This window comes from Oncorhynchus nerka, linkage group LG9a (assembly GCF_034236695.1).
Source record: "Oncorhynchus nerka isolate Pitt River linkage group LG9a, Oner_Uvic_2.0, whole genome shotgun sequence".
In the NCBI taxonomy this organism is placed as follows: domain Eukaryota; kingdom Metazoa; phylum Chordata; class Actinopteri; order Salmoniformes; family Salmonidae; genus Oncorhynchus; species Oncorhynchus nerka.
Window position 1 is genome coordinate 25,751,719 of NC_088404.1, and position 19,403 is coordinate 25,771,121.

Consider the following 19,403-nt stretch of genomic DNA (forward strand, 5'->3'; position numbering starts at 1 on the left):
GTTTTTATCGTTGCTATGGGAACGACATCTTCGACGCACGTTCTAATGAACTCGCACACCGAATCAGCGTATTCGTCAATATTTTCATCTGACGCAATACGAAACATGTCCCAGTCCACGTGATGGAAGCAGTCTTGGAGTGTGGAGTCAGCTTGGTCTGACCAGCGTTGGACAGACCTCAGCGTGGGAGCCTCTTGTTTAAGTTTCTGCCTGTAGGCAGGGATCAACAAAATGGAGTCGTGGTCAGCTTTTCCGAAAGGGGGGCGGGGCAGGGCCTTATATGCGTCGCGGAAGTTAGAGTAACAATGATCCAAGGTTTTACCACGCCTGGTTGCGCAATCGATATGCTGATAAAATTTAGGGAGTCTTGTTTTCAGATTAGCTTTGTTAAAATCCCCAGCTACAATGAATGCAGCCTCCGGATAAATGGTTTCCAGTTTGCAAAAAGTTAAATAAAGTTCGTTCAGAGCCATCGATGTGTCTACTTGGGGGGGGATATATACGGCTGTGATTATAATCGAAGAGAATTCTCTTGGAAGATAATGCGGTCTACATTTGATTGTGAGGAATTCTAAATCAGGTGAACAGAAGGATTTGAGTTCCTGTATGTTTCCTTCATCACACCATGTCTCGTTAGTCATGAGGCATACGCCCCCGCCGCTCTTCTTACCAGAAAGATGTTTGTTTCTGTCCGCGCGATGCGTGGAGAAACCCGTTGGCTGCACCGCATCGGATAGCGTCTTCCCAGTAAGCCATGTTTCCGTGAAGCAGAGAACATTGCAGTGTCTGATGTCCCTCTGGAATGCTACCCTTGCTCGGATTTCATCAACCTTGTTGTCAAGAGACTGGACATTGGCAAGAAGAATGCTGGGGAGTGGTGCGCGATGTGCCCTTGTCCGGAGTCTGACCAGAAGACCGCTACGTTTCCCTCTTTTTCGGAGTCGTTTTCTTGGGTCGCTGCATGCGATCCATTCCGTTGTCCTGTTTGTAAGGCAGAACACAGGATCCGCGTCGCGGAAAACATATTCTTGGTCGTACTGATGGTGAGTTGACGCTGATCTTATATTCAGTAGTTCTTCTAGACTAGATGTAATGAAACCTAAGATGACCTGGGGTACTAATGTAAGAAATAACACGTAAAAAAAACAAAAAACTGCATAGTTTCCTAGGAACGCGAAGCGAGGCGGCCATCTCTGTCGGCGCCGGAAGTCAGTTAAGAACAAATTCTTATTTTCAATGACGGCCTAGGAACAGTGGGTTAACTGCCTGTTCAGGGGCAGACTGACAGATTTGTACCTTGTCAGCTCAGGGGTTTGAACTTGCAACCTTCCAGTTACTAGTCCAACTCTCTAACCACTAGGCTACCCTGCCGCCCCAAATTGATCATCAACATCAGATCATCAACATCAGACACTAGTGTCTGCCTAACCAACTACCAGGACACCATAGGTGTAGGATCATGCAAATCATAGCATTTTAAACTTTTTACATAATGCTAATCTAGTTTGCAAGTATGGAATGCACACACAAGTATGTGACCTGAGCCTGTTGGCTGTGTTTGTATGAACTGTGTGCTGTATGTGACCCAAGCCTGTGTGTATTCTGTCCAGGCGTCTGAGGAGAGGCTGACCCTGTCCCAGGAGGAGTTGGCTGCTAACCGGACCCAGCTGACTGGTCTGGAGGGGCAGGTCCAGGAAGTGGAGGCTGCCCGGACCTCCCTGAAGCAGGAGCTTGCCAAACGGGACCAGAGGCTGGGCCAGCAGGAGACAGCCCTCAAAGAGCTGCAGAAAAATCAGGTCAGACCCAGGATCGTGTTCAAACAGCATCTGAGTTTCCTGTCCAGATAATCGGGTTCATTATGATCTAAAAGGCTAAATTAATCCTTGATAAGAGCCAGGAGCGAAGACTCCGACTGTATGTCTGACTGGGGGGTGTCCCGATTGGATTTGTCTAATGAATCTCATGTTATAGTTGTTGTAAATCTTGTTCCAACCCATAGTCAGAGTGTCATGATATTTGAGGACTTTGATCCATATCAGACCTGGTCTCCTTCCCTAATGGGACTTAGGGTGTGAGTTGTATGGTTGTTCTCCTCATGCTGTAACCCCCTCCCCTCCCCCACACAGGGTGTGACCCAGGAGGAGCTGCAGAAGGAGAGGCGCAGAGTGAAGGAGCTGAACCAGACTAAGGCTGCCCTAGAGAAGGACACAACCAGACTGGGTTCTGAGCTGAAGGCACTCAGGGAGAGGAGTGAGAAGGTGAGACCCTCCTTATCCAGAGATTTACGAGGGGTCCATTGAGTGGAAGATGGAGGGGTTGATTCAGAATTGAACCAACTGAATCCCATATCAACCCCTATCCCCTAGGTACTACTGTAGATCTGCGATGATTTGAATAGGTGTCAGCAAAAGTTTGACAATTCCATCATATTGCTTACACCTATTCACCACACCCCTTCTCTTCTCCCCCCCAGGAGTTGAAGGAGCTTGGGGAGGCCAAGCAGTTGTTGATCCAGCAGAAGCTGGAGGTGCAGGGCCATGTGGAGGAGGTGCAGGCAGCCCTGGAGCAGGAGAAAACCCTGCACCAGGTCACCAGGGACAGTGTTACCCAGAGAGAGGAGAAGTCTCGGGTGGAGGTCCAGGAGGTCCAGGCCCAGTTGGTACGCTTAGTTGTTTACCTACCTACTAACATTCCAGAGGGCATCAACACTTATTAAAGCAGCTACATGTGATGTTTGACATTGAAGTGCTATTTGCTGGTGGAACATCTCCAGTGTTTTTAAATGCTGTACTCTGTAGACACCATGCAGGCTCTTTTTGTAATTTGCAGTGTTTCAGTAATGTGTGGTGGTGTCTTTTAGGTATCATCACTCTGATGATTTGTAGATCTCCTGTAGGTGTGGCTTTTCTCCTCTAAACTTCTAAATACCTTGTCATCTCTTTCCCGCTTCCTCCTCCCCATCCCCCACCCCTCCCCAGGCGTCAGAACGTAAAGTCCGGGAGGAACAGGCGAAGCGGGGAGAGGAGGCAGAGGCACGGCTGGGCCTGCAGGTGACTGCGCTCAACGAGAATGTGGCCACGCTGAAGAGGGAGTGGCAGGGCAGCCAGCAGCGCTGTGGCGAACTGGAGAAGCAGACTGATGAACTGCGGGGTGAGATCGCTGTGCTCGAGGCCACCGTGCAGAACAACCAGGACGAGAGGCGCGCGCTTCTGGAGAGGTGAGGGTGTTGTCAAGAACCGGCTCAAAGCCCGTAACAAAGGGAGACAACGTGGAGATAAGGAGTAGCAAAATATATATTTATTAAATAAGTAACTAAGTATAATATACAATGGTGTGTGTAATCAGTAGTGTAAGTGAGTGTTTTGCATGCATGAATGTGATAATGCAGGGTGATTTAAGGTGCCAAAACAAACAAAAGGCCACCAAGAACCACAACACAATCTACAAAAGGTGTCTGCATGGAGAGAGTCTCTTCCATGAATGTGGAAGAGGTCTATTTATCCTGGGAGACACCTGGCCCAGGTGTTTCCCATGTAGCTGACGACCCTCCCAACTCCGCCCACCGGCATCCTAATAAGGAAACAAGAACAAAGAGAGAATACGGCAGACAGAGTGGGAGGGTCGTCACATTCCCCCCCATAAAACCAGGGACCAACAAGGACCCCGGAACAACATACCAGCCTCCCGCGTCCCAAATTGACACAGCCTCTGCGTCCCAAATTGACACAGCCTCTGCGTCCCAAATTGACACAGCCTCTGCGTCCCAAATTGGTGAGGGGTTATGTGTTCACACCTCCACCTGCCCCATCCAAACTCCTCCTCCCCAGACCTCAGCAACCTTTGCGCATAGGAAGCAATATTTAAGAGGAAAGAAGAACACAAGACCAGGAGGGAACAGACAGGAAAGATAGAACATGACAACCCCAAACAATGGTCAGTCACATAAACATTCAGGAACATGGCACAAAAGACCACAACAGCTACAAACTCCAACGAAAAGAACATCAGGGTCCTTCATTTTTACAACTCCCAACATTTCATAGTCACTTCCAACATTTCATAGTCACTTCCAACGATTCATAGTCACTTCCAACGATTCATAGTCACTTCCAACGAAACAGAATTTCAATCATTTCAATCATTTAACCTTGTAGTGTTCAGCGATCTTCAACAGCTGTTCTTTAGTACATAATTCGAACAGTTCCTCTGATGGAAAGTGAATTAACTTGTGTACATGACACACCATAGTCAAAAGTAAATAATCTTGCTCAACCCCTCTGCTGAGCACATCAGACCACAACCAGAGAAATGACAATCACCCTGAGCACCACAGAAGAGAGATGAGATACGGAGCTTCCCCAAAACCTACAATAACTCAACCCTAGTCTTCGTGCAGATTTGCGGTGGGTATTTACGCACTGTAGCCCGCTGGCAAGGAAATAGAACTCCCCAGCATGCTGGCAAATTCCACCAAGCCACGGATGTGCCCCCGAGACAACTGCTCAGTCCACAGACACCACACAAAAATAACAAACATTTAACCATGCCCAACATGTCCAAAATTGAAACACGTCGCTAAGCCTATCAGGGGAAAAAGGCTACAGCTCCGGGTAGCAAGTTCCACTACCCTACACAAATCTCCTACCGAGGTACACAGCCGATTTACTCACCTCCTCAGACTGACTTCCCAACAGAGAGTAGAACAAGTTTCCAGGCTAGGCAAGGCCTGGAAACTAACCATTATACTCTCTCCAACGCAGCACACAAACCAAACAACAAAGGCAACCAATACTGGGCCTATCAAACTCAAACACAATATTCAAACCAAACACGTACCTCCACGGTCTCCCAAACCAATAGTTCAAAGATCCCGGATGAGCCCCCAATTGTCACGAACCGGCTCAAAGCCCGTAACAAAGGGAGACAACGTGGAGATAAGGAGTAGCAAAATATATATTTATTAAATAAGTAAATAAGTATAATATACAATGGTGTGTGTAATCAGTAGTGTAAGTGAGTGTTTTGCATGCATGAATGTGATAATGCAGGGTGATTTAAGGTGCCAAAACAAACAAAAGGCCACCAAGAACCACAACACAATCTACAAAAGGTGTCTGCATGGAGAGAGTCTCTTCCATGAATGTGGAAGAGGTCTATTTATCCTGGGAGACACCTGGCCCAGGTATTTCCCATGTAGCTGACGACCCTCCCAACTCCGCCCACCGGCATCCTAATAAGGAAACAAGAACAAAGAGAGAATACGGCAGACAGAGTGGGAGGGTCGTCACAGTGTGAAGTTGTCTTCAGAATTGCTACCGCTAATGTCGTGGTTTTACCAGAAACTATAATGTAGCTAGAAATCACCTAGATCTCCCCTCATGGATGTCTTTCAAATCAAAATGTATTTGTCGCATGCTTCGTAAACAGTAAAATGCTTACTTACGGACCCTTCCCAAACAGCATGCAAAAGAGCACATAGCCTATCCAGCAAGGTGTCAGAGAGAACTGATTTCCAGTAGTTTTGTTTTGCTTAAAATGACACAACAACTAGGTTCCAGTTTAATAACGTTTACTTTACCTTATTTCCACGGTACATGGTTGTCATTGCGCTCAGGGCAGGTCCATCCACAGTGAGGCAACCGCGCAGGCGTACTAGTAACAGTAACATAGTAACAGACATTTCGGAATACTTAAAACATGTACTTAATAGTTTGTAATGCAGCAGATGACGCGTTGGAGGTGGTTAGTGCTTTTAGAGTTGTTTTCTCTCTTTCTTTCCCTGTACTATCTCTTTCTCTCACTCCTTTTTTTCTCTCTCTTATGGTAGCTTTTAGCCTTTCACCATTGTGACTGTGTAATGGTTGTGTTTCAGGTGTGTGAAGGGTGAGGGGGAGATGGAGAAACTGCAGTCCAAAGTGGTGGAGATGCGTAGAAAACTGGATGATACAACCGCTGCCATGCAGGAGCTGGGCAGAGAAAACCAGTCACTACAGGTAACAATGCAGGACACATAACGCCATGTTAGACACGTGTATTATGACTTCAGTTGCATCGTTCTATGTGACCTGTAGCTGAACTAGACAATACAACACAGTACACATACACCAGTCTACATGTATTTTATTAGGATCCCCATTAGTTGTTGCCAAGGCCGCAGCTACTCTTCCTGGGGTCCAAATGTATTAGTCCCAACAGTCCACAGCCGTGGAGCCACTATAGTCTGACGACCCATTATTACGTCATTTACTAATCTCATTTAATTGTTCAGCCTTGGACGTGTCAAAATCTCCTGCACAGCTCTGCTAGTTAGAACTCTTTAGGACTTGTTTAAAGGGTACTTAAAGTCAATAGAGCTGTGTGTGTTAGTGTGCACATGCCTGTTTGTATAGGTGCAGACGTGCAGTGGAGCTGGTTTTCCAGTGTGAATGTATATGGTTTAACCCCTCTCTCTCCCTGTCCCCATCTGTAGATAAAGCAGTCACAGTCTCTTACCAGGAAGTGGGCGGAGGACCATGAGGTACAGAACTGCATGGCCTGTGGGAAGGGCTTCTCTCTCGCCATCAGGAAAGTGAGTTGTGTTGCATGTTGGTCTGTTCATCTGGGTTGTGTACAGGCTCAGAAAACCTTTTCAAATGTTTTGCAATGGAAAATGTGTGTTATTTTACAAGTTCAGGTAGACCCAGTCCATCTTCTTCTGTTTGGTTCCTAATGAACACGACCATGGTGAAGAAGGTGATGCAAAGGAGATGTAAAAAGTGTTATATCATCAGGATAGACTCTGTCTCTCTACTCTCTCCCATACCCCCCCCCCCCCCCCCCCCCACAGCACCACTGCAGACACTGTGGCAACATCTTCTGTGCAGAGTGCTCTGCCAAGAACGCTCTCACACCCTCCTCCAAGAAGCCTGTGCGGGTGTGTGAGACGTGCTTCGAAGATCTCCAGGGTTGACACCTCTCTCTCTCGGCCTACCTGGCCCCGCCAGTGACAGCATGTCTCATCGTTTCCTACGTGACCATTCTTACAAACGGACTCAGAAATCAACACCTGTCTCTCTGACTTCATGGACCATTGGAACCAATCAGACCTACTGTGCTGATTGGATGAGAGTGCAGAAGAAGGGGCCACAGTCACTGAATGGGCCAGGGCCAGTGGTCTTAGTAAGGGGGGTAGTTGGGGTCTCGGTGTCACACAAGATGGGAATATGATGGAAGAAGCACAGCAGACAAGCCAGAGCTATGGGATGGGATGGGCCAAATCTGTATAGTGCCTTTGCCACTTATGAGGCCGGCTGGTTGGTCAGAGAGTGGTAACGGAGAGAGCTCAACAGCACTATCCATCTTTACTCTACATGTCTAGCTTGGATGGCGGCCATCTTGGTTTGGCATCGTTAGCATCTTTTAACGTTTAGGAAGACGAGGGGGTTGACTGTAAGTATACGTTGGGTCTAGAAGGGTTGTGAAGGCAGGTGGAAGAAAGGGGTTAAATACCGAACAGGTTAAGTTGTTTTAACAAAAGGATATAGAGTTACGTTAAAGGGTTGAAAGCAGTGGTTCTGTTTGTTTTGGGATAAGTATTTTGTTAATGACCAAAGAATGTCCATCTGGAGTAGTCCAAATGTCCTGAGATGGTAGGATATTAGGCAAAATGGAAAGCTTGGATTTTTCTTTACCTTAATTTAATCTCAATGACTTTTTAAATCTAGCTGAAAGCTTTGAGTTTTTTACTTTTAAAGTCCTACATTTTTATCATAAATTCAGACATGCTTGAACATGGCTGGCATTTATAATGTACATCAGATTTTTTTTTGCAATGCTGCTCATTTTTCTACTAAACGTAATGAAGACTTTGTTTTGCACCGTCGTTGATCTCTTGCAAACAACTGCTTGTGGTGGTGATTTTTGTCATTGATTGCAAACGTGATGTGGTCCACGTGGTTGTGTGGTGGTTTCTGTCGTCTGTATCCCATTCAACATCATGACTACTTACTGCAGGAGCTGTGTATGCTCTGCTTTGAAGCAATAACTGTTTGTGTGTGTGTGTGTGCGTGCGTGTGTGTGGTGTTTTAGGAATGATGTGTGTGTGTGTAGGGTGGCAGTGTTGTCTGTCTATACAGCACCTCTACAGTGGTTTAAACTTTGGTCCGTGGACCACCAGGGTACTGTGTTATTTCATTTTTATTCTATATTTCTTTCTATAATAATAGTTGGGAGTATTAAAGGGGGACTTGAACCTCCTGATTTAGCCTCGGTTTCAGTTCTCCTCATAAGGAAATGTAACTGTGAATAAGATTTGTGTCTTGGAGGCGTGCTTTGATGTGTCTCGTGTGTGTGTGTGTCCGAACGTGGGAAGCCTTTGTACTTTCACTATGCCTAAACCGTACACACTTATAGTCACTCACCCTTCTAGATTACTTGAAACAGTCAAACCAGGTCTTATGGCCTAGACTAGCTAGCAAGCTAGCCAACTTCTTAGCCAATTAGCTTCAGCCGGCCGGTGTGCAACCATGGAAAAGTTGGTTTGACTTTGGATGGACCGTCAATAAATTACACAATGTAAATGGGACAATATTTTCATGTTGCACTTCTTTTAGTTGTCTCATTAAAAGCTTTCAATATTTTTGTATATGAATTTCTAGAATTTTTAATTGGTTTTAGGTTCATTGAAATGTAGAAATATTTACTTTTTATTTTATTTTTTACATTGTTCCATGTACATTGTGCAATTTACTGATTCGCGGATGGTGGGCCTCGAGCTTTTGGCGGTTATTTAGTGGTCCCCGAAACGGAGATGGTTGGGAACCGCTGCTCTATAGTATGCATGGTGGCTGTTAAAACCATCGCTCTACAACACTTGGACGTGTCAATGTTGATTTACGCTAACTGCAAACTCTTTACCACCAGTCAAATAGAACTGATAACACTGTAAAAAATGTCATCCTCATTCAAGTATTCTTATTTTCTTTATGACAAGCTCTTAATACTGATTGAACTGCTCCTGCATTGTCTGGTCAATCTGCAGTATATGATTGTATTAACATTTTGTGAGTGACTTGTTTGTGTGGAGTGGTTAGCTGTCTGGGTTCTGGTTTGCTGTCCGGCTAGCAATCTGCCTGTGTCCGGCGAGCTGAACATCCTTTACTCTCTCTACAGTCCTTCCTCCAGAGAATATATATGCCATTTAGCAGACACTTTTCCAAAGCAACTTAACCATTTGTACACATATTTTACGTATATGGGTGGCCCTGGGAATCGAACCCACTGCCCTGGCGTTACAAGCGACATGCTCTACTAACTGAGCTACAAAGGACCACCCAGAAGGTCATCCTTAAACACATGGCTTTGTACCAGGTCACTTTGATCAAGTAGTCTCATGTGTTATAGTAGCCATCTCTGCATTACATTGGTTTGGTATCGTCTACCTCAGATTGACACAGGCATATAAATAGTACTATGGTTAACCTGAAAGATCACGAAAGTATTCATTCTCTGCTGGCCTGTCTATACAGATCAAGTTCCCCAGCTTGCGATGGGTGTCGTTACTAAGGCCAAGAGTTTGGCGGTTTAGGCTTCACCGCTTTTATCCTACTCTGGGTTAAGAGCCCACACATCAGATAGTGTCTGAGTCCCAACCTCTCTCTCTCAGTGCCATGGTGTCACTCCGTGAGGAAGACACAAGTATTGCCCCACTATCTATCACCCCATTCTACCCCTACAGTTGAGCGATAGTCACCAACCCTGGTTCTGGAGAGAGCTACAAGGTGTGCAGGCTTTTGTTCCAGCCCAGCGCTAGCACCTGTTCATATCAATTTCTCATTAAGACATTCATTAGTTGAAACTGTTATTTCAGTGCTCGGCTGAAACAAATGCCCCCCCTGTAGGGTTTACCATCTTACTGTATGACATTATCACACACTAATACCTGGCTGTTGTATTATCTTTGTAAAATTGTAATTTTCTTATGGATGAAAATGAAGGAGAGAAATTATGTTAAAAAAACACTTGTAATGTAAAAGAAAAATCCATAATTGTCTTACTGAATTCATTTTAGTGAATGGTACTACTACACTAATCTGTGTCTTGTTTCACGTGGATGTCGGTCATCGTCATGCATGATGTATCGATTGGCTTTATAGTGCACATTCTTCTTTCTCCACTTTGGAGGATACCATGGTCCTGTTCATATACTTTAGGAATGTCTTTACTCATTTCCTTCAGGTAAGCACAGAACTGTAAGTGGATGGATAGGTGAAAAGGGTTATGACCCTTTCACTTCCACCTATCCAACCAATTGAGATCTTGTGACTACTTCAAGGAAGGTAGGAAGGATGCATTTCTGGAGTATTGTAACAGAGGCCCATATGTAGTGGTTGTGCCTTAAGTCAACGTCTTGTTTGTCAGGCTCTCTGTCACAGTGACAGTCGGGAACCCTGTGTTCTCTAAGAACACTGCCACCACAGACTACAGTTGCGGTCGGAAGTTTACATTCACCTTAGCCAAATACATTTAAACTTAGTTTTTTTTCACATTTCCTGACATTTAATCCTATTTACAATTCCCTGTCTTAAGTCAGTTGGGATCACCACTTTATTTTAAGAATGTGAAATGTCAGAATAATAGTAGAGATTTATTTCAGCGTTTTATTTCTTTCATCACATTCTCAGTGGGTCAGAAGTTTACATACACTCAATTAGTATTTGGTAGCATTGCCTTTAAATTGTTTATCTTCGGTCAAACGTTTCAGGTAGCCTTCCACAAGCTTCCCACAATAAGTTGGGTGAATTTTGGCCCATTCCTCCTGACAAAGCTGGTGTAACTGAGTCAGGTTTGTAGGCCTCCTTGCTCGTACACGCTTTTCCAATTCTACCCACAATTTTTAGACAGAATTTAGGTCAGGGCTTTGTGATGGCCACTCCAATACCTTGACTTTGTTGTCCTTAAGCCATTTTGCCACAACTTTGGAAGTGTGCTTGGGGTCATTGTCCATTTGGAAGACCCATTTGCGACCAAGCTTTAACTTCCTGACTGATGTCGCTTCAATATATCCACATCATTTTCCTGCCTCATGATGCCATCTATTTTGTGAAGTGCACCAGTCCCTCCTGCAGAAAAGCATCCCCACAATATGATGCTGCCACCCCTGTGCTTCACGATTGGGATGGTGTTCTTCGGCTTGCAAGCCTCCCCCTTTTTCCTCCAAACATAATGATGGTCATTATGGCCAAACAGTTCTATTTTTGTTTCATCAGACCAGAGGACATTTCTCCAAAAAGTACGATCTTGGTCCCCATGTGCAGTTGCAAACTGTAGTCTGGCTTTTTTATGGCGGGTTTGGAGCAGTGGCTTCTTCCTTGCTGAACGGCCTTTCAGGTTATGTGGATATAGATACTTTTGTACCCGTTTCCTCCAGCATCTTCACAAGGTCCTTTGCTGTTGTTCTGGGATTGATTTGCACTTTTCCCACCAAAGTACGTTAATTTAGGAGACAGAATGCGTCTCCTTCCTGAGAGGTATGATGGCTGCGTGGTCCCATGGTGTTTATACTTGCGTACTATTGTTTGTACAGATGAACGTGGTACCTTCAGGCGTTTGGAAATTGCTCCCAAGGATGAACCAGACTTGTGGATTTCTACAGTTTTTTTTCTGAGAGTTTGGCTGATTTCTTTTGATATTCCCATGATGTCAAGCAAAGAGGCACTGAGTTTGAAGGTAGGCCTTGAAATACATCCACAGGTACACCTCCAATTGACTCAAATTATGTCAATTAGCCTATCAGAAGCTTCTAAAGCCATGACACCATTTTCTGGAATTTTCCAAGCTGTTTAAAGGCACAGTCAACTTAGTGTATGTAAACTTCTGTCCCAGTGAATTATAAGTGAAATAATCTGTAAACAATTGTTGGGAAAATGACTTGTGTCATGCACAAAGTAGATGTCCTAACCGACTTGCCAAAACTATAGTTTGTTAACAAGAAATGTGTGGAGTGGTTGAAAAAGGAGTTTTACTGACTCCAACCTAAGTGTATGTAAACTTCCCACTTGAACTGTACCCGACCTGGAAAGAGGAACATGTGTGTGTGATGAAGGAAAGAAAGAATCATGATATTTTATGTCCAAGATTTACCATTTATTGTATAAAAAAAAGAATCCATCATGATTAAGAGTAAATAAAACAAGTTGTTTCTATTTTCCTTGGTGGTCAGTGTCTGTTTATACCAGTGTGTTAAACCAGAGTATGTGTGATGTATCATGTTTTCCTTGGTGGTCAGTGTCTGTTTATACCAGTGTGTTAAACCAGAGTATGTGTGATGTATCATGTTTTCCTTGGTGGTCAGTGTCTGTTTATACCAGTGTGTTAAACCAGAGTATGTGTGATGTATCATGTTTTCCTTGGTGGTCAGTGTCTGTTTAAACCAGTGTGTTAAACCAGAGTATGTGTGATGTATCATGTTTTCCTTGGTGGTCAGTGTCTGTTTATACCAGTGTGTTAAACCAGAGTATGTGTGATGTATCATGTTTTCCTTGGTGGTCAGTGTCTGTTTATACCAGTGTGTTAAACCAGAGTATGTGTGATGTATCATGTTTTCCTTGGTGGTCAGTGTCTGTTTATACCAGTGTGTTAAACCAGAGTATGTGTGATGTATCATGTTTTCCTTGGTGGTCAGTGTCTGTTTATACCAGTGTGTTAAACTAGAGTATGTGTGATGTATCATGTTTTCCTTGGTGGTCAGTGTCTGTTTATACCAGTGTGTTAAACCAGAGTATGTGTGATGTATCATGTTTTCCTTGGTGGTCAGTGTCTGTTTATACCAGTGTGTTAAACCAGAGTATGTGTGATGTATCATTGTTTTGATACACACCGGGGTGATGTTATGATTGTGTATGTTGCACTGTTTGCCACAGACACATTTCCACAGTTTAAGTGAATGTGTACATGTGTTCTGAGCACACATCAGCAATGCAGAACAGTCATCTTCTCATTTTCAAAATTGTATTGTAATCTATTATGGTACCGCAATACACTTTCAAAGTAAACATTAATTTTACAAAAGTTATTACAAGGGGTTGGCAGGGACCACAGTGCATGATACAGTTATAGTAATCCTCGTTTTAGCCAGAGTCTAGTGCAGTGTTCGGCAACTCTGGTACTGGAGAGATCCATCGTGTAGAGGTGTTTGTTCCAGCCCAGCACCAACTAATACACCTGCTTCAACTAATCAAGGGTCTCAACAACTAGCCAGTAGCTGGTTTAAAAGCTCAATCAAGTGTATTTGTGCTGGTCTGTACTAATAGCCTGCACACCCCTTTCACACTACTGAGCCAAGTTGTACTGGGCTGGCCTGGTCACGCATCCACCATCCACCTAGTTTCTGGAACTGTGCTGGAAAGGACAGTGTTAAAATACAATCAGAGCCACCTATGGTTCAGGCACCAGTAGCGGTGTTTGTGGTCGTCTGTTCTAGTAGCGAAAGTGGGACTGCTCAAATCTGGGAGGACTCTAGCCACAGTGAGGTGCTCTTCACCCGGGGAGGCTGCTGGGAATACAGTCTCAGCAGCGTCGCCACAGCACCCTCTATCTCTGACATCCACACCCTCTGAAAACACACACACATTTGTATTGTTATGGTTGATATTGTTGGTTTTTATCAGGGGCACAAATTTGGTTTTAGAAGTGGGGGGGGCAACTTCTTTTTTTATCCGATAAACACTCCAAACAGCCTACCCGACCGCTCGGAAGAGTCTGCATGGTCCTAAAGCACACTGTCGCATTGTTTTGTATCACATTCCAATGATAAAACGGTGGGTCAAAATGCAATTTCATAATGTAGGGGAGGGGGGGACATGTCCCCAGTGAAAGTTGCTCCCCTGGTTTTATATTGTTGTTATTGTTCCCCTTTCTCCCCCCCTTCTTTCTACATTGTTTTGTACTTCCCTTTTAATCATGTAAAGTGTGTTGTGACGTTTGTAAAATGCACTTTAAATTAACTTAACTTGACACATTCAGGGTACCATGACAATACTCTGCTAACTCATGCCCAGTAATGAAGGAAATTCCACCTAACCTAGACGTATCAGAGAGCAAGGTGACTCTGAAAGTACTGGAATAAACGATCAGGACTGTGGAAAAAAGTTACTTATCTGCTAGTGTAGTCTAACGATGACCCAAAACTAGCTGGAGTGTGTCACTTGATTTCTGGGGGGATAGCAATAAGTATGTTTGTTCATCCCAGACAGATATAGACTGTAAATAGCTGAACAATGAATATTATCATGAAACATGGTGATGAATGCTATAACACAGGAATGTATATGCCAGTTATCAACCACCAACAAATCTAAAAATGTGTAAACTTTGACTCTGCTATGAGAATATTGAGATGGGAGTTTCCTACTATTGATAGATCCATGTCTTACATAAGATACCACTGTTATGTGGTATATCATGTTATGTGATGCCCTGAGATGTTAGAAGGCTATTGTTATGCCAACGGAATGTTGCCAGTCACCATGGTACAATTATAAGCACCCAGCTACACATGAACAAGAAAATGGTATGCAATCCAATTCTCACTGTAAAAACATTGCTGCCCGGAGTGTTTTTGTTTGTTCTGCAACACGCACAGTGTGTTTAATGTCAAGTCAGACTGCTCTTACTGTACCTTGACGGCCTCGGTTGGAGCTTGTAGGATGAAGGCAGCGATACACTGCTGGTAGCGGTTCTGGTGCATGATGATGAAGGATTGGGGTAGTCCTGAAGCTGAGAAGAGAAGGATAAAACATTCTTTAGTTCACACCTTTGAAAACGTAGCAACAAAAAAATGAAAACAAGCAGAAAAACAACAGAAAATGAAAACAAGCATTTGTTGTTGGATAGGCTCAGTTGGTCCCTTCCTGTTTTAGCTCGTTTGCTTCCATTTTGTTCATAAACAAGAGAACTGGTTTGGTTTCATTAACGACACAGTAGTACAAAAGAAAGTACTGAACAAACAACTCAGGACTGATACTGCAATCTGCTGTTTCGATTTGTATTTATTATGGATCCCCATTAGCTAAAATCCATGTGTACGTGTGTGTGTAGGGTTGCACATTTTGGGGAATATTCAGAGGTGGAAACTTTCCGTGGGAATATATGCAAATTCATACCATTTAAATGTAATGTTTTTTTCATTGGATATATTTACCATATCACATGGAGACCGAAACAACATTTTTACCATTTTACCCATTAGTAGACATACTTGCAATTGATTTAATCCTTCCAATAGAAAAAAATAGTTACAAATTGAACTTTAATTAAATGAGTTGACTCTTCACGTGATGATTTCACTGAACATCAACAGAAAGGGAATATTGAATGATCCCCAATGATCCATCGCATCTCCCAAAAACGTTTTCAAAATACATCTGTAAAATTATAGTCTAGAAACTAAAGCTTTGGTTGTCTTCCTCTCAGGCTTCCATGTCTTCTCCCTGGACCTCATCAATGTCCACCTCTTGAACATTAGAATCTGAGGCCTCATCTTCACTGTCACTTTCCAACCTTGTTGAGGATGGCTCATTGTCAGGCTAAAAAAAGCCTCAAATTTGCCCAGATGGCCACCAATTTTTCAACCCTTGTATTGGTAAGCCTGTTGCGTGCTTTGGTGTGTGGAGCTTCCGGGTTGGAGCGAGCGGTCGCATCCGCACTTCGGTCCGCAGGTAGTATAACTTTTCATTACATTTCATTATAGTACAACGGTTTGATTTGTCTAATCTTAGCAATTTCTTCTTAGCTAGCTACATAGCCGTCTTTGTATCAAAGATAATTGCGTAATTATCGTATTTCGTCGTCCTAACGTAGTCTACACTGCTATCTGCCCAGCAGCTAGCCAGCTAGCAAACGTCCACCGTCTACCGAATAGCAGCACTGTAGAAACTATTACACTCAACTGAACGACTTGATTAGTGTAGTGTTAGCTAGCTACATAGTTGTCTTTGCTGTCTTCGTATCCAAGATAATTGTGTAGTTTAGAGTGTGTAGTTTTAGAGTGATTATCTTAATTTACCGAGGTTAGCTAGCCAGCTATTTGTCGTCCTTAACGTAGGAGACACTGCTAGCTAGCCAACAGCTAGCCAACGTCTACCGAATAGAACTTCCGCACTCAACAACCCGGTCGCATTCCGCTCGCTCCACAGGTAGTATCACATTTTCATTTCATTTCATTACAGTACAACGGTTTGATTTGTTTGATCGTAGCTAGCTACATAGCTAGCTACATAGCCGTCTTTGTATCAAAGATAATTGTGTAGTCTAGAGCGATTTTCTAGGTTAGCTAGCCAGCTATTGTCGTTCTTTTAACGCAACGTAACGTAATCAACACTGCTAGATAGCCAGCTAGCCCCCGAATAGCAGCACTGTAGAAACTATTACACTCAACGGAACGACTTGATTAGTGTAGTGTCAACAACGCAGCCACTGCCAGCTAGCCTACAAAGTCAACAACGCAGCCACTGCCAGCTAGCCTACTTCAGCAGTACTGTATCATTTTAATCATTTTAGTCAATAAGATTCTTGCTACGTAAGCTTAACTTTCTGAACATTCGAGACGTGTAGTCCACTTGTCATTCCAATCTCCTTTGCATTAGCGTAGCCTCTTGTGTAGCCTGTCAACTATGTGTCTGTCTATCCCTGTTCTCTCCTCTCTGCACAGACCATACAAACGCTCCACACCGCGTGGCCGCGGCCACCTAATCTGGTGGTCCCAGCGCGCGCGACCCACGTGGAGTTCCAGGTCTCCGGTAGCCTCTGGAACTGCCGATCTGCGGCCAACAAGGCAGAGTTCATCTCAGCCTATGCCTCCCTCCAGTCCCTCGACTTCTTGGCACTGACGGAAACATAGATCACCACAGATAACACTGCTACTCCTACTGCTCTCTCTTCGTCCGCCCACGTGTTCTCGCACACCCCGAGAGCTTCTGGTCAGCGGGGTGGTGGCACCGGGATCCTCATCTCTCCCAAGTGGTCATTCTCTCTTTCTCCCTTACCCATCTGTCTATCGCCTCCTTTGAATTCCATGCTGTCACAGTTACCAGCCCTTTCAAGCTTAACATCCTTATCATTTATCGCCCTCCAGGTTCCCTCGGAGAGTTCATCAATGAGCTTGATGCCTTGATAAGCTCCTTTCCTGAGGACGGCTCACCTCTCACAGTTCTGGGCGACTTTAACCTCCCCACGTCTACCTTTGACTCATTCCTCTCTGCCTCCTTCTTTCCACTCCTCTCCTCTTTTGACCTCACCCTCTCACCTTCCCCCTACTCACAAGGCAGGCAATACGCTCAACCTCATCTTTACTAGATGCTGTTCTTCCACTAACCTCATTGCAACTCCCCTCCAAGTCTCCGACCACTACCTTGTATCCTTTTCCCTCTCGCTCTCATCCAACACTTCCCACACTGCCCCTACTCGGATGGTATCGCGCCGTCCCAACCTTCGCTCTCTCTCCCCCGCTACTCTCTCCTCTTCCATCCTATCATCTCTTCCCTCTGCTCAAACCTTCTCCAACCTATCTCCTGATTCTGCCTCCTCAACCCTCCTCTCCTCCCTCCCTTTCTGCATCCTTTGACTCTCTATGTCCCCTATCCTCCAGGCCGGCTCGGTCCTCCCCTCCCGCTCCGTGGCTCGACGACTCATTGCGAGCTCACAGAACAGGGCTCCGGGCAGCCGAGCGGAAATGGAGGAAAACTCGCCTCCCTGTGGACCTGGCATCATTTCACTCCCTCCTCTCTACATTTTCCTCTTCTGTCTCTGCTGCTAAAGCCACTTTCTACCACTCTAAATTCCAAGCATCTGCCTCTAACCCTAGGAAGCTCTTTGCCACCTTCTCCTCCCTCCTGAATCCTCCTCCCCCCCCCCCTCCTCCCTCTCTGCAGATGACTTCGTCAACCATTTTGAAAAGAAGGTCGACGACATCCGATCCTCGTTGCTAAGTCAAACGACACCGCTGGTTCTGCTCACACTGCCCTACCCTGTGCTCTGACCTCTTTCTCCCCTCTCTCTCCAGATTAAATCTCGCGTCTTGTGACGGCCGGCCGCCCAACAACCTGCCCGCTTGACCCTATCCCCTCCTCTCTTCTCCAGACCATTTCCGGAGACCTTCTCCCTTACCTCACCTCGCTCATCAACTCATCCCTGACCGCTGGCTACGTCCCTTCCGTCTTCAAGAGAGCGAGAGTTGCACCCCTTCTGAAAAAACCTACACTCGATCCCTCCGATGTCAACAACTACAGACCAGTATCCCTTCTTTCTTTTCTCTCCAAAACTCTTGAACGTGCCGTCCTTGGCCAGCTCTCCCGCTATCTCTCTCAGAATGACCTTCTTGATCCAAATCAGTCAGGTTTCAAGACTAGTCATTCAACTGAGACTGCTCTTCTCTGTATCACGGAGGCGCTCCGCACTGCTAAAGCTAACTCTCTCTCCTCTGCTCTCATCCTTCTAGACCTATCGGCTGCCTTCGATACTGTGAACCATCAGATCCTCCTCTCCACCCTCTCCGAGTTGGGCATCTCCGGCGCGCCCACGCTTGGATTGCGTCCTACCTGACAGGTCGCTCCTACCAGGTGGGGTGGCGAGAATCTGTCTCCTCACCACGTGCTCTCACCACTGGTGTCCCCAGGGCTCTGTTCTAGGCCCTCTCCTATTCTCGCTATACACCAAGTCACTTGGCTCTGTCATAACCTCACATGGTCTCTCCTATCATTGCTATGCAGACGACACACAATTAATCTTCTCCTTTCCCCCTTCTGATGACCAGGTGGCGAATCGCATCTCTGCATGTCTGGCAGACATATCAGTGTGGATGACGGATCACCACCTCAAGCTGAACCTCGGCAAGACGGAGCTGCTCTTCCTCCCGGGGAAGGACTGCCCGTTCCATGATCTCGCCATCACGGTTGACAACTCCATTGTGTCCTCCTCCCAGAGCGCTAAGAACCTTGGCGTGATCCTGGACAACACCCTGTCGTTCTCAACTAACATCAAGGCGGTGGCCCGTTCCTGTAGGTTCATGCTCTACAACATCCGCAGAGTACGACCCTGCCTCACACAGGAAGCGGCGCAGGTCCTAATCCAGGCACTTGTCATCTCCCGTCTGGATTACTGCAACTCGCTGTTGGCTGGGCTCCCTGCCTGTGCCATTAAACCCCTACAACTCATCCAGAACGCCGCAGCCCGTCTGGTGTTCAACCTTCCCAAGTTCTCTCACGTCACCCCGCTCCTCCGCTCTCTCCACTGGCTTCCAGTTGAAGCTCGCATCCGCTACAAGACCATGGTGCTTGCCTACGGAGCTGTGAGGGGAACGGCACCTCAGTACCTCCAGGCTCTGATCAGGCCCTACACCCAAACAAGGGCACTGCGTTCATCCACCTCTG

The 19,403-nt window shown here is 45.4% G+C and overlaps 2 protein-coding genes across 2 annotated transcripts in view; one reads left to right on the plus strand and one right to left on the minus strand.

The window, feature by feature from the left end:
* LOC115134112 (early endosome antigen 1-like) overlaps nt 1-12,187 on the plus strand; it is a 51,076-nt gene extending 38,889 nt beyond the window's left edge. The window contains exons 23-29 of the mRNA XM_029667768.2: nt 1,611-1,796; nt 2,127-2,258; nt 2,474-2,659; nt 2,979-3,217; nt 5,873-5,993; nt 6,470-6,568; nt 6,827-12,187. Of these exons, the coding sequence (XP_029523628.1) occupies nt 1,611-1,796; nt 2,127-2,258; nt 2,474-2,659; nt 2,979-3,217; nt 5,873-5,993; nt 6,470-6,568; nt 6,827-6,949 (1,086 nt within the window). The 3' untranslated portion in view covers nt 6,950-12,187. The remainder of the gene's footprint in view (nt 1-1,610; nt 1,797-2,126; nt 2,259-2,473; nt 2,660-2,978; nt 3,218-5,872; nt 5,994-6,469; nt 6,569-6,826) is intronic.
* A 320-nt stretch (nt 12,188-12,507) lies between these two features.
* LOC115134114 (pleckstrin homology domain-containing family G member 7-like) overlaps nt 12,508-19,403 on the minus strand; it is a 50,966-nt gene continuing 44,070 nt past the window's right edge. Inside the window, exons 16-17 of the mRNA XM_065022451.1 lie at nt 14,657-14,754; nt 12,508-13,591 (exon numbers count right to left, since the gene is read on the minus strand). Coding sequence (XP_064878523.1) covers nt 13,478-13,591; nt 14,657-14,754 — 212 coding nt within the window. The 3' untranslated portion in view covers nt 12,508-13,477. The remainder of the gene's footprint in view (nt 13,592-14,656; nt 14,755-19,403) is intronic.